The sequence below is a fragment of the Acinonyx jubatus genome, chromosome A1 (assembly GCF_027475565.1).
Source record: "Acinonyx jubatus isolate Ajub_Pintada_27869175 chromosome A1, VMU_Ajub_asm_v1.0, whole genome shotgun sequence".
NCBI classification, from domain to species: Eukaryota; Metazoa; Chordata; class Mammalia; order Carnivora; family Felidae; genus Acinonyx; species Acinonyx jubatus.
This window is the reverse complement of record NC_069380.1, coordinates 220,635,333-220,651,527: the sequence shown is the minus strand read 5'-3', so window position 1 is coordinate 220,651,527 and position 16,195 is coordinate 220,635,333. Positions and strand designations below refer to the sequence as shown.

The 16,195-nt window shown below is 33.1% G+C and overlaps 1 protein-coding gene across 5 annotated transcripts in view; it reads right to left on the bottom strand.

The window, feature by feature from the left end:
* CDH18 (cadherin 18) overlaps positions 1 to 16,195 on the bottom strand; it is a 995,271-nt gene that overhangs the window by 23,550 nt on the left and 955,526 nt on the right. For all 5 annotated transcript variants that reach the window (XM_053201933.1, XM_053201935.1, XM_027074610.2 and 2 more), the window contains one exon: positions 5,944 to 6,061. In XM_053201933.1, coding sequence (XP_053057908.1) covers positions 5,944 to 6,061 — 118 coding nt within the window. The remainder of the gene's footprint in view (positions 1 to 5,943; positions 6,062 to 16,195) is intronic.

Sequence of the window (16,195 nt, the reverse complement as noted above, 5' to 3'; positions counted from 1 at the left end):
CTATATTCATCTTTATAATGTCTAGATATCTGTTAGGATATGTCCTCTCTTCTTCTGTTTCTGCTAATTACATACCTCCTTCATCTTTTTCAATACATTTTTGCTTTTCTTAATCCTTTACTATTTATTTGCATTTTATTAACAGATGACTAATTGAGTTTATCATTAAAATTAGATTTAATTTATGGATTAATATGAAAATTTAAATGCTCTGATTAAGTAATTTGGTAAATATATTATTTTGGGGTGTGTTTTTATATTTTCAGTAACATTGCTCTTTATATAGAATAAACTTGAAAATTATGTATTGGATTTTTTTTCCTCTAATGATTTTAGAAGGGTTTGTGCTAATTTGCTCGATTTGTTCTTGCCATTTTAAATTGTACCTGATTTACTATTTATTCATATATATTTTTTTAATTAATTAATTTATTTGAGAGAGGCAGAGACACTGTAAGAAGGGAAGGGGCAGAGAGAGGGAGAGAAAGAATCTTGGAGTAGGCTGAGTACTTCCAGCGTAGAGCTCTACGCAGGGCTCAAACTCATGAAACCTGGAGATCATGACCTGACCGACACCAAGCGTCAATGCTTACCTGACTGAGTCACCCAGGTGACCTTGTAGTTTTTGGGTTTTTTTTTTAATATAGGAAATCGATCCATTTGGGGCATTTGCTAGTATTCAAAAATGTTGGCAAAACATCCCATTACTATGCAAGGTGTTTCTGTAGACTTTCTTACATTTTCCTATAGACAATTTCATCATCTGTTAACAAGGATAATCTTGTGTTTTGTTTCTATTTATCATGGTTACGTTTTTCTCTTTGAAGTGAGAATATTTTTATTTTTACAATGCTGATTAGTTGTAGTGACTGTAGGTGTCCTGAGACCAGAAGAGTTGCTTAGATGAACCTATCAGAAACCTACCAGAATGTGCTCCTTCGTAAACATGTGAGCTGAATAAATGTCTTATTTTAGACCCCATGGATCATGGGTTTTCTTTTTTTTTTTTTTAATTTTTTTTTCAACGTTTATTTATTTTTGGGACAGAGAGAGACAGAGCATGAACAGGGGAGGGGCAGAGAGAGAGGGAGACACAGAATCGGAAACAGGCTCCAGGCTCTGAGCCATCAGCCCAGAGCCTGACGCGGGGCTCGAACTCACAGACCGCGAGATCGTGACCTGGCTGAAGTCGGACGCTTAACCGACTGCGCCACCCAGGCGCCCCTGGGTTTTCTTTTTTTCAGCAATAGTTGTTTCTTTTGAAGCAATGGGTAAATATTTCCAACTTTTTATATAAATTTCCTATCTCATTTTGAATTTGGTACACCTCTTCTAAGCAGCATATTTATATACAGCTTTGATGAAAAATGATATTTAATCCGATTATGACTACAATATGTTTGAATTTATTTCTACTTTCTTCTTTCATTTTCTATGCTTTCACTTTCCATCTTTTATTCTCCTTTCTGGCCTTGTGCTCCATTGATAACATAAGCTTTTTTATTTAACTTTCTGAAAATCCTTCCTTGCTTTGGAAATCACAGACTTTTATTCTGCTAATTTAGCATTTACTCTTCAAGCTTTAACATATGAAATAAAACATGAATTACAAGATTTTTTCTTCTTTATTATATTCTGCAGAGATTCTGAAGGCAAAGATTAATACGACATTTGTCAAAATGTCAGTAGCGAACAGTAAAAACTTATTTTTTATACATTGGAAAAATTCTTAACTAAGGGGTCCTCCTTGATTTTAGATAGCTTACCATTTTTAACTAAATCTAGGAAAGGTTATTGATAATAGCAAATTATTTTCCTTCAGCATTTTGAGCACGTGGTTTTTGTCAACCTCTTTCAGCTTTAAAAAAAATTAGGGGCACTTGGGTGGCTCAGTCAGATAAGCTTCTGACTTTGACTCAAGTCATGATCTCATGGTTCATGAGTTTGAGCCCTGCATCAGGCTCTGTGCTGACAGCTCAGAGCCTGGAGCCTGCTTCCGATTCTGTGTCGCACTCTCTCTTCACCCCTGCCCCGTTCACACTGGTCTCTCTCTTTCAAAAATAAATAAACATTAAAGAAAATTTAAAAAAAATTAACACAGGAATCTACTTTAAATCTAATTCTCATTGTTTTTAATTATTCTGAATTTTGTCTTTGATACTGTAAAGATTTTTCTCTTTATCTTTGAGGTTTAACAGGGTTTTTTTAAATTTTTTTTTAAATTTTTTTTTGAGAAAGAGAGACAGAGAGTCTCTCTGTGGGAGGGGAGGGGCAGAGACAGGGAGACACAGAATCAGAAGCAGGCTTTGAGCTGTCAGCACAGAGCCCAAAGTGGGGCTCGAACTCGTGTACCTCAAGATTGTGACCTGAGCCAAAGTAGGACACTTAGCTGACTGAACCACCAACGCGCCCCTGAGATTTACCAGTTTTAAACTGTCATATCCAAGCGAAGATTTGATTTTGTGCTTGGCTTTGGTGTTTATGTTCATTGTAAGGACACATCTATTTTCAGTATGAGAAACTGTCAAGTAATTTTACCTATCTATATTGTTGATTGCTATAATTTCTTCTTAATTCTTCTAGGCACGTTATACTCCATATCTGCTAAGTGTTCTTAGGCATTTTTAAAGTTTTGATCTACCTGAGCTTTTTTGCTTGAATTAATGAATTTTACATTTGACTTGTTAAACTTTCTTTGTGTCCTGTCTAGAGGTAATGCTGCCTAGTAATTTGTGTTGTTCTGTCTTTATATCTGTGTCTATGTGTATGTGTATACATATACGTATATTATATATGTTTATATACAGGTATATGTCTTTGTAATTACAGTATAAACTTAAGAATATAAACATATATATGTAGTTTTATACATACCTAAATATCTATAAATTTCTATATGTAGTTCTGTATATATGTAATTTCTATATGTAGTTATTTTCTATATATTCAATAACTATAGTTTTATATGTTTATATATAATTACATATATAAAACTGAATTATTGTATGCTTCTTATATGGTTCTATATACTTTTTTATATATGCAAAAACTATAGTTTTATTTTGATAAGGATTTAATTAATTCATTGATTTCATAGGGATTTTTAAATTGTTTTCATACACACTTGTTTTCTTTCATTGTCTCATTTCACTTAATTGCTTCTTGGTCTTTTTGTAAACATGTTATTTTTTTTTTTAATTTTGAGAATCCTAAATATACTTTTATTAAAATATTTTCTGATCACTTATGTGTTTTGTATTATTCAGAGTAAATTCACTTTCTGACTTATTTTTTTATTTCATTGTCTACCTTTTAATGTGTTGATCTGCGGGCTTAGAGTAAACAATAATATATACACTTCTCTCTTATTTTGGAAATCTCTTTTTCTCTCTATTCAGTCTTTACCATTTAGTAGTTTGGGAGATGCTACTAAACCAAAGGCTTCCTGATCACCCATCCTGGCTCAGAGGCTAGGTCTGCCTTCCACCGTTCCCTGGTGTACTTTTGTGTAAGCAGTGAGTGCCTGTGCACGCGCACGTGCGTGCTTGCTCACACACACACACACACACACACACTAATTTTAATTGTCTTTGTTTCTTTTAGATATATTTTGTATGTTCTGGGGGCATATAAATGCTAAGCTACCAGGATTCAGCAGGCTTAGATTGTTAATATTTATATTTACTCTTTTTATTTTTGTGCTGGTTGTTGTCCAGAGAATTATTTATGCACTTGTGAACATATATATGTATGAGTGCATTCATTTTGGTATGGCTATTCTGTTTTTAATTTCATCTTTACATATTATTATCCATAACTGTCTTGTGTTTATAGAAAAGGCCATCTTTACATATGGTATCACTAACTCTCCCAAAATTCCAGAGTGGGTATTTTAAAGCATAATTTATGGATGTAAAAGCTGAGGCTCGGAAAGTTTAGGTGGCTTATCTAGCATAATCAAATCGGCTTGCCATAAGTTCATGCTTTCCGCTATGCACCTGATTTTTTTTTCTAAAAACTGCTGTTTTACCTATCCAAAAGAAAGTTTCCTGTGTTATTTATAATTTTATCAATTCCCAACATTTAAAAAAATAATCTTACAAATATATTAAAACATCTTTATCCCTACACAACTGTCCATAGGCCTCACATGTTTGACAAAGCATTCGTATGTATGTTTAAAACAAACGTTAAAAAGCTTACATTGAAAAATGTTTGTATGTATGTTTAAAAATGTTTAAAAAATTACATTTAAAACAAATGTAAAAATATGTACATCAGCATCATAAATCCTTTCAAGAGTGTATATATTTGAGGGAAATTAGTTCCTACCACTGGTGAGTCAAATGATTGAATTAAGCCCTTTTGAATGTAGCCATTCATTAAATTCACAAATTCCAGATATAGTATTTTTGTCTGCGGATTTTTAATCACTGAGTGGGTCTCAACAATATTAAAATTCTCCTGTTTTTAAAAATATTTTTGGACTTATACTTACATGGGTTAAATAACTTGAATGCCCATCTTTAAATCCAGGTCAAATTTTCATTATATCATCAAATGAAAATTACTTAAAAATATAAAATAAAATCCTTATTGGAATGTAAAAACAAACAACTGAAATATATAGATAGATATAGATATAGATATAGATATCTAGATATGATTGTAATCTAAGGCAGAAAGTTGAATGCTCTCCAAATTTTGCAAATATTGAAATATGGAAAATAGTAATAGATTTTTTTACATATTTAACATACTTACATTAAATATATTTGGGATTGTAGAGTGGAATATTCAAATGCAAATAAATGTACAATAATCAACTAATACAATATTTCAGATACAAACATGCACAAATATTTATTCTCGTACATAGAGCTGACTATAGGGTAGTTAAAATGAGAGACAATCGAGCTTTGTATTTTCATATGAATCTTGCTATGGCCACATGTACAATTTGGTCTTCTTGTTATGATAATATAAAGAAGGAATTAGGAATGATGGAAATAATGCTTCAGTGAGTTGACATTAAGTAACAGCATTTGTTTTTTTTTTTTTGGTGTTTGAAAATCCTTTTCCCTGAAGTGTATAGAGAGGAAATTATATGTTTACTCTTAAGTGGATGCACTGTTGTTTCTTTAAAAGGATTCTGAGGCAAGTGTTAAATTCCAAAAGTAGCGTATTCAGATAAACATGATCAAAGATAGTTTGGGGTAAGAAGAAAGTTGATACAAATCAGAACACTGCACATAGAGAATGACTTAGTGTTTCCTTTACATACAGAAGATTGATTTTTACAGGACCTGGAGAAATCTACCAAACAGGGAATCTAAATCATGGTGAATCTTCTCTAGGTACTAGATTATGGTGTTCTTTCTTTTCCCACACAATACAGAAGTTTAAGCAAAAGTAATTCAAAATTTACAAAATATTCTGCAATTATGCATATTTTCTACCCATAGTTTGAAAAATATTCATAATAACAAGAGGAAATATAATTTGTACACCACATTATGATAGCCTTGCTAATGCAAGATGAATTCAAACGTTGCATTTCCTTTCCTGACTGTCCCTAGGACATATTTTTCATTTTTCCTAATTTAAAATTTTTCTACCTCCTAGCAATTGCAAGCAGCTCTCATAAACATGTTTGTCAGCTAAGATTTCTCTTAAAATTTGCCCAAGAGCATATTACATGTACATTTCTTGTTTAAAGGAATGCTTCTGAATAAACTCAATGAAAGTTATTTGTACATATGGCTCAATTTTAAATACAAGCTATTCACAGATCATAACACATTAACATCAAACTGACTTTGAATGCGGATTTGCAAGCTGTTCATGGGTATGTAAAAATAAAACAAAACTGCTCAGGCCTATTCCATATTAAGTCAAAGCAGATCTCACATAGATTAAAAAGTATATGTAATTCGTGTTCACCTTCATTGTCCTTCAGAGTGAAGTTTGGGTTTATAGACAGGCGTTCATCAAGAAAGAAGTTAAACCTTGGTCCATTTGCAAAATCATCTTTATCAGTAGCACTGATGGTATGAATAACCTAAAGAGAGAAAGCAAATACTAAATAGTAAACTTAATTGTGCTTATTCCTTTGATTTTAATTATATTTGTCATCACAAAAGGATTTTAAAAAGCCCCCTTGATCCACCTTGCCCGCTTTCAAATTTAACTAATAAATGTACCAGCTAATTGGCTCTGTCTTATATGAGATTTTAGGAAACACATTACAGTACAATTTATAATCATTCACACTTTATTTTCTAGCATAGCACAGACATTTATTTATTATTATTTTTTTGTCTTTATCACCCACAGTACCTTGGGCCAATTAGTCGCAAGATTTTGTATGGATACCTGTTTGGGGAAACATGAGTATCATGTGTACAAATATAAATATCCTAGTGTTCATGTACAACAGATTTGTGGTGTTCCTGGTTCTCAGTACATGCAAACACAGTGGAGTCATACTGTTTTTATTGTTTCGGGGAACTTTTGAGAGCATGATCTAGCCCCTCTATTTTACAGATAAGAATCGGAGACCCTAAAGGATTGTGATGGGACTCCTAACCGTTAAAATAGTAGCAAAGGCAAAACCAGACCACTCCGAGTTTTATGGAATACTTCTCATATACGGTAGTTGGGAGAAAGCAGTCTAAAATTTGGAGTCTGTGCATTATATAGCAGACAATGTTTGAATACATAAATAAAACATTCCAGGTGACCGAAGAACAGAACACAAATCCCAATAGCTGTAGACGTTACACTCTTAAGGAGGAAATGGCCAAACCAATAAGCAGGACAATATTCTCCTCTTTTAAAACTTTGTATCCTAATGCTTAGGTATCTTTCATCTATCCCTTCCTTAGATAAATTAAGAACAAAGAGAACAACAAGAAGCTTGTGAAAAGAGTGTGTCCTATATGGGAAATATAGTGTGTTCATTTCAAAAATTGTTATGATTTCTAAAAACATCTTACTCAATTTCATCCCATTTCCATCTTTTCTGAGTGAAAGAATACACTTTCTGCACTATGTGCAACAGTTAAAATGTAAATTCCTGTCCAAGTATTGAGCCCATTAGTTGGTCTGGCAGATGAGGACGAATATAAAAGTCCTAAAAAGGAATCATCAGTGGCAGTGACACCAGAAAAGCATGTGTCCACACGCATTTCATTGCCAAAAGTACTTCAGGCAATAGAAGTGATCCATTTCGTCCATATATGCATGTGGCTCTCAACCTGGCATCCTTGTTCAAGATGTACTTTCTCAGAAAGAAATCCTAGGTAAAGCCTCCTCCTTCCAGCCCACATATTCCAAGAAGTCTCTATCATTCATCACTTCTTTCCTTCCCTTCAGGCTGTTACTTTATGAACTGAAAATCTACGTATCTCCTTGATGTTTGCCTTCTTTTCCATCTAAAGCACAGCTACTCTCTGGATAGATCATTCTTCCCTTGCTATTGGCTTTTGACTTGATAGGAAAATAAATTGATGGATAATCAGAAACAATCTGACAGCTTTTCTCAAGTACATGAAAAGCTCCATGGAGGTCAGAAAATGTGTAGTATAATCTGAAGAACAGACCTACATTCTGTACATATCAGGTACTTAATATAAAACTGAAATAAAACTACCAAATTTTCAAGATTGTTTTCAGGGTAACAATGTAAATGTACATTTTTTTTTTCTTTTGGAAAAGAAATGTCCTATCTCCCCCTACACTTTGTTCATGGTCATTCTCTAATTCTGAGTCCTATTATGCTGATGATAGCTCAAAACCTACGGACACATTTTCAAGTTCATTTCTTATACTAGAATGTGATTCTGGAAGATAGTGACAGAGAACACTCAATTTAAACCAACTAAATTATTTTATGTTTCCTCTTATTACTTCTTTGGGACAATTATTTTTTTCTCATTTGAAACTAATTTATACATTATTTTAAATTTCCTTAATGTGTTTAACTTAAGTTTATTCTATTTGTTGAGCACTGATATAATCTATATTTTATCTTTCCTGTCTTACTGTTATCTTTAGCAAAATGTACTTTCCATTTTTATACCAGTAATTTCAAATCTGCATTTGCCAGGAAGCTCACTGTAGCAAATTTATCTTCCTCAAAGATTTCTCGATCTCATGTCCATAGCAAATGATGAGCTGATTACCACATTTTGTTTAAGAGGGAACCATGCATCTTGAATTCCTACAGAATTGTTGCTGACACATCTACACTTAAATATTTTTCCATACTTCTGAAAAATGCCTCCAAAACCATAGAATGTCGCTCTACTTTCATCTAGAACTCTGAGATATTCTGTTGATGCGAGAAGGTATATTCAATTTTTCTGTTTACTGATTACCTTTTTTTCTTTCAGTAGTAAACAGATTTCCATTTATTGTTTCCTTGGACTTTTATTAGTAAACCCAGCTCAGAAGGTAACATGTTTGGGGCTCCTGGTTGGCTCAGTCTGTTAAGCGTCTGACTTTTGATTTCAGCTCAGCTCATGATCTCAGGGTTAGTGAGACTGAGTCCAGCCTCAGGCTCTGCACTGACAGTGCGGAGCCTGCTGGGGATTCTCTCTCTCTCTCTCTCTCTCTCTTTCCCTCTCTCTCTTCCTCTCTCTGTTCTTCCCCTGCTCGTGTTCATTCTCCCTCTCTCTCTCAAAATATAAATAAACTTAAAAAAAAAGAAGCTAACATGTTTGTGATTTTTAAAAGATTTAAGTGTCTAGATATCTAGATAAGTGCCATGTATCTGTCATTAATATTTTCTATTCTTTTGTCAGTAATGATTTATCTACACTCTGCTACCTGTGACGTTTGCTCAATTTGTTGGTGATGTACAATCCATTAACAATTTGCTTTCTCTCACTCCTTTTAACTGAAATTAGATGTTTCCTATCATATGCATATTATGTAATTAGTGCATAAATTCTTTGATTATTTTGAAAGATCTGAGAGAAGCAGTTACAGATTTATTCTACTAAAGGGAGGGAGAGTCCAAGTTGATAGTTGGTGTTTACTAAATAAATATATTCCTCTGTTTAAATGTGTTTTCCATAGTCTATTACTTCTTGAGTACTTTATTAAGGGGAAAAAATCAAACGAGTCAGTGTCATGGATTTATACAAATAATGTAGTCTTCTGTTAGGTAAATGAGGTAATCCTAACTAAACATTTAAAGTAAAAGAACGTTCTGTGGAACACACTGTATCTTCTTTAAAGTAATCAATGAATTTGCTTTATAATATAATCTCACATGGGAGCATATATTTATTTAATAACAATACCAACCTTTGTTAGTTCAACGAGGTTGATCTTTGTAAAATCTAAGTGTAAGATGTCTGCTGATCTAGGTACATTTTTCATACAAAGTTATATTGTTAATAATTGACACGTTGGATGGAGGGAGGCTGGTATCAGACAATACATTTTTTTTAACAGATGTTATATTTCCTAAGATTGCTGCTAATGAAATACACATACAAACACGGGAAAATTTGGTATAAATAAGCTAGAAATCGTCCTCATCATTTATGTTTTGGTTTTTATGTGTAGGCCCATCTCATTTATTTTGAATTCACTTTACTTTGGGAACTGACTTCAAATTTCATGCATGCATGATTTTCTTCTTAGTATTTTTTTTCATGCAAGGTACTTAAAAGATTTTTTTTTCGGAACAGGGAACTATATTAACTCAGAGAAATATATTGTTGTATTTCAGGTGTATTGATACATGAATCAACCTGAACTCTGCTGTTATATGTGGTTTAAACCTCTGCTTCACAAAAGATGAATCTCTTTGCCATGGCCACATGCTGTTTTATGTAGATGCACAGCATCCATAATAAAAATGTCTGTAATTCTAAAAGTGATTGTTATAGAAAGAGGAGCCTTGTACAGCTGGGCAATACAAATGTGCTTTGGAAAACTTATTTCACAAATTATTATTTAAATAGAGTTCCCGATTCCTACTCTGCATCAAAACGCACAAAGTTTCTCTAGAAAGTCTATAAACATAAGGTTAAATGAACCAAAACTGCAAAATTAAACAATAGGAAGGTTCAGACCATTTCCCTTGTAATAGGTTAATCATACAAATTGACCATACAGTTTGGCAATGTTGTTTTTTTTTTTAAATAAGTGTGCAAGAAACAATATTTTCTTTTTTTAATTTTTTAATGTTCATTTATTTTAGACAGAGAGAGACAAAGTGTGAGCGGGGAAGGAACAGAAAGAGAAGAAGACACAGAATCTGAAGCAGGCTCCAGGCTCTGAGTTGTCAGCATAGAACAGGCCCTGTGTCAGCATGACACAGGGTTCGAACTCGCGGACTGCAAGATCGTGACCTGAGCCGACGTCAGGCACTCAACCGACTGAGCCACCCAAGCGCCCCAAAAATATTGTCAAGTGACTTTATTCCCTTAGTAAAATATTTTAATTCATTTTTGTGAAACAAATGTTTGGAGAAAGAAATGCTCAAGCAATATAAAGAACCCAGCTATTTTAAAGTGACTTCTAAAATTATGTAATATTAAAGACAACCATGATGCTAGATCTGAACATAGTCTTTAAAGGATAATAAATAGAATCACTTAATGAAATCACATTAGAACTTAGGGGTGCTAGGTCTAGTGATTGATTGTTCTCTGAAAATAGTAATAGTTGTATGAAGAAAAGGAAAATACTATATACAGGGTTTAGACACCCAGAAAAAAGATACATTTTGTTATAAATTTAGCCTTTTCTAAAAAATGCAACAAATAGCTTTCCATGCCAGGAGAATAAGGTAATCCACATTTAAAGGAATCTGAGAGTCATCTAGTCATAAAATCTTAGGGTCCTGACATTGTGACATTTTTCTTCATTTTAGAGATGAAGAAAGCATTTATTTATCAATGGCACCCAAATCATTTCTTAGAAAAGCCATAGAGCTTCGGTAGACCGTGTAGAGGGTAAAACAGAGGAGCCAGACTAGCAAAATGGCACTGACAGAAGAGCATGAACTGGAGAAAACGCCTGAATAAGCTTTCACATCAACAAAAGGTGGGACATATGGGAAGTCAATGGAAAAAGTCAAGGTCACTGGCCAATATGAAGAGAGTTCAATCCAGGAAACTGATACTAGTGTTTCAGTTTTGGGAGTGAATGTTCACATTCTCAGGAGCTCAATCAGCTCATCCAAGAGCAAGGACTCAGTGTTATTTGCCCACGTTTTTCAATGCTTTCACCTGCAAAAGTGACTATGGACTACCAGTTATGAGTTTCTCCTACTACAATATCTCACTGTATCCTATAAATTTTGAAATTACCTTGAAGGAAAAAAAAAAGAAAGAAAGTAATATATTACCTAAAAGAAAAAAAAATCTAAAAATGGCTCATGCCATCATTACTTTATATTTGGACTTTTGAATTTTTATGTCGCAATTCAAATGATCCAATTTTGAATTCTCTGAATAACCTACAAACCAAAGAAACAAAGATTCAGGGAAGGAAATAACCTAAGTTTACTCAAGGTTGTTATTTATCGATTAGGCAATGGATACCTAAAAAAGGTGACATTTATTTCTGGGCATTTTATTTTTTAACGACATTAAGTGGCATAGTGTTTAAATTTTATTTTCTAATTGTTGGTGACATAAAGAAATACAAGAAATACATTTATATTGACCTTATATTTAGGAAAAGTGTTAATTTTATCTACAAATTGTACTAATGCATAGTAGTATCATTGTTGTTATTATTTTTATTATTAATTGGATGTTGAACTTTATCAAAAGCTTCAATTTCCAGTATTGAAATGAATTTTAATATTTTTCCTTTTCATTTGAAAACATTTTTTTCTGGATTCTCTGAAAACATTTCTTATATGATATTTCTATGTTCATGAGAGAGAATATCTGTAATTCAAAATATATCCTTGTCAGATTTTAATATTAAAATTATGCAGAAAATAGATTCCCCCTTTTGGTCCTTTTTAATACAATGTTTTTTCACTATCATTCCAATTATATGTTTTTAATTTTTATTTCTTAAGTGTTTCTTAGCTTATTCAGAGATGCCCTTATTTCCAATGGATTATTTTACTAGCGAAACTTTTGAATTTGCATCTTAGGATCTAGCTTTGTTTTTTTTGTCATGCAGAAAATAATGAGGCTAATCCTTGGCAAATTATTAAAACTTGCTTTGTGGCCCTGCATACAATAAATTTTTGGTCAATGTTTTCTGTAACTTTCAAAAGGATGCATGATCTGAAGTTGTTCAGTGCATTATTCTATATTTGTCATTTAATTATGTTATTGATTATGGTCTTCAATCTTCAGCATCCTTACCAAAATCTTATGTAATTACTCTATCAGTTTCTTGTAAAAGCATAGTAAAGTCTCAATACAATAATGGGCTAATCTAGTTTTAAATATTTTTTTCTTTGTTCATTTTGAGGCAACATTGATAAGTGTATATAAATTTAAAATTGTTATTCCTACCTGGTGCATAAATTGTTTTCATCCCAATGAATGTATCTCTTTATGTCTACCAATGTTGTTTGATGAAATGTGTGTGTGTGTGTGTGTGTGTAGTTGCATGAATATGTCTACAGCAAGTATACATATTCAAGTACTCATTCGTTATGTTTTTCTATATGTTTCCTTTCAAATTATTTTCCTCTATCACATTGATTTTACACCTCCTTAAACAATATTTAAATGATTTTTTTCTTATCTATTTTGACAATATGTATCTTTTGAGTATTTATGTGATTTTATTTCAACATAAATACTAATGTATACTTTCAGTTTACATCATTTTAATTTTCTTTCTATTTTATCCATTATTCTATATTTTTTTCTTATTTCTTGATTTTTTTAAAGTTGCAAGACCTCTACCTAGCTACTAGAATTTTGTACACTACAACTTGCATCTTATTTTGCCTGTTTTGTGTTAAGAGACCATCTATGTATCAGCAGCAAATAGGAGAACTTGTCATTCCAATTTTGAATTTTACAAACTTCACAGGAATTTCTGGATTATTTTGGAATTACTATTGGTTACAAACGTCACATTTTATTAGGATTATATTTTAGTTTTAAAATAGTCTTTCTAGGGGCACCTGTGTGGCTCAGTCAGTTCAGCATCTGACTCTTGGTTTTGGCTCAGGTAATGACGTCACACTTTGTGAGTTTGGTACACTAGGACAGAGGAGGACGCTGCTTGGGATTCTCTGTCTCCCTCTCTCTCTACCCCTTGCTGTCACCCACTCTCAACTGTGTGCTTCTCTCTCTCAAAAATAAATAAACATGAAAAAAATAAAATAGACTTCTAGAATCTTTGAAAACAGCTCCTATATGAAAATTTTATTTTCCCTATATTTTTGTACTGTAAAATATAATCCAGCAGGATAAAATCACCTGCAACAATTTGGCAAGTATATGAACTATTTTAAAGTGAACAAATGTTTTCATGAACACAGTTAAGATCAAGAAATAGAAATGTAAACATTGCTGTCTTTAGTATTAAGTATCTCTATTACAATTGCCATTAGCTTGTTGGTTACATGTTCTTTTACTATTTTTATTAGTTAATCTAGAGGTTAGAGCATGCACTGTGGACATACAAAATCTGTTATAAAATCGTAGTTTATCAATTTCTCAAATTTTAAGGATCCCAAATTTAAGGAGTTTAGAATATTTTAACTTTATGTGTCTTTCTCACTTATGATCCCTTGTTGCCATGTGTATGATGCATATTTTAAACTCCAGAAAATGTTCTTTTGATTTCTATTCACTCATTGATAACTGAGTTTTTATGAATATATTTACTGATTGATTTTGTCTTGGATGTTCCTTGTGACTTAAACTTACCAGTATAGTTATTTGCCTGTTTTTAACCAATATAATTCTGGGACTGTGTCTTACAGGATGGGATTTTCACATTTTGTTGTCCTAACTATGAGTTTTTCCTGTCTTTATTTCTGAGGGATATTTTTGGTAGAAAAAAGAATTCATGCCTGTCAGTTATTATTTTGCCACTGTTGGGAATTATCTTTTCATTGTTTTCTGGGTTTTATCTTTCTTGTGGAAAAATTAGCTTTTGGTATTATTCTTTTAAAGTTATCTTTTAGGGGTGCCTGGGTGGCTCAGTCTGTTAAGTGTCCAACTTCGGCTCAGGACATGATCTCATGGTCCATGAGTTCAAGCCCCGCATCAGGCTCTATGCTGACAGCTTAGAGCCTGGAGCCTGCTTCATTCTGTCTTCCTCTCTCTCTTTACCCTTCTCCCACTCACACTCTGTCTCTCAAAAGTGAATAGAGGTTAAAAAAATTAAAAATATATATATCTTTTAAAATATTTTTACTTTAAATTAAATTTTCTATTTTTTTTTTTGGTAGTCACATATTCATATACAGTTCTAAGAAACACAGAGAGATGCTGTGTACCCACTTTTCCCAACTAGGAACATCTTACAAAACTAGAGTACGGTATTGGGAATACAGATTCTTATTGTAGTTTTAATTCCTGCTTGCCTAATCTTCACTTCAGGTATGGCTAATCTTCTGTTACCAAGAACTGAGAGTCCACATTCAGTGGCTTTATCTTTTATAATCTAAAATTTCCCCTTGAAAGTTTAACATTTTTCTCATTAATTGTACTTTTATAACGAATGTTAAGAAAATAATTTTAGGATGCGTGCACCCACTTCTGACACAATGAATAGGGTTTATTAAATAAATCATTATATATCTGTACCATAAAATTCCTTGCTGTTTTTGAAATGGTGATATAGACAAACACCTAACTATCTGAAGTGATCATCTTAAAATATTATCTATATATTATATAATATATTAATTACTGTTATATTCTAACATAATATGATTAAAATATAATACATTATATAATCTGTAAGTACTTCAGGATATACTTTTCATCCATTTTGTTCTTATCATATTTTCCAATTTTCTTGTGGTCCATGAACATGGTAAAAAGAGTTGTTCATTTATATATACACAAATACCTTCTCAGGAGGGCATTGATAACATAAGCAATGATTACTTTCGCACAGTATTGATTGGGCCTTATAAAAAAATAGGCAATGTTTCTCAGTAGTATAATTTTAGGACAAGCTTTAAAATGATTTAAAGTAGGTCTGGACAATATAGTTAGAGTCATTCTGGTTTACCAAAGACAATAAAGGGGAACAAATGACTCGGCTGGACCTAGACCCTAGACCTTTTCTATCTGGATTCACCTGTGACAAACTTTAAGGTGGTCCTCATGGAATTCATGCCTCCATGTAATCCCTTCCCCTTGAAGTCTGGATGTGACTGTGATTTGCCTCTGAGAAACAGATATGGCAAAAATGTTGATATATTATTCACCTGATTGTATTGCACTACATTATATTTTATAAGACTGATTGATAACAGACTTTGCAGATCTCTTCCTACTTGTTTGATGAAGTAAATGGGCTACATTAGGGAAGCCCACAGAGCAAGAACCGGGGGGCAACATGTCAAGACTCCAGGTAATACTCAAGAGCTGAGGAAAATCCTGAAGCTCTGAGGTCTGTAGCTGAAAGTAATTAAATTCTTCCAATAACCAGGTCAGCTTAGACGCGATCTCAAGCCTCAGGTAAGATCATGGTCCTGATGGATACCTTGATTCCAGTCTGGGGAAAGACCCTGCAAAGATCCAGCTAAGCCATGAACAGACATCTGACCTACAGAAACTCTGAGGTCATAAATAAGACTTGTTTTAAGATGCTAAGTTTGTGTACTTTGCTATATAACAGAAAACAAACAAACAAACAAACAAATGTATATCACCTGCCAGACTTCTGCTTACTTTATGTGCCACAGCCACACTGGTCTCCCTTCAGAATCACAGTGCTCCTTTAGCCTGTTGCCATGCTACATCCGGACTCGCCACCCAGGTTCAAGCTCTTCTTAACTTCCCCCACTGTCTGTACTCCCTTCATACATAGATTCTCTTCATGTGATTAAAACCTAACATCGTTTGGTACCAATATTACTCAATGGACACACACATGTCACTCCTGCAGGCCCTCCAAAGTAGACCAACAAGTGCCTTCTCTGTAATCTAGGCTCACAGCATCAATAGGACTGGAAAGTTCACAGTTTCCTCCTAATTTAATACAGGGCTTCACCCAAAGCATC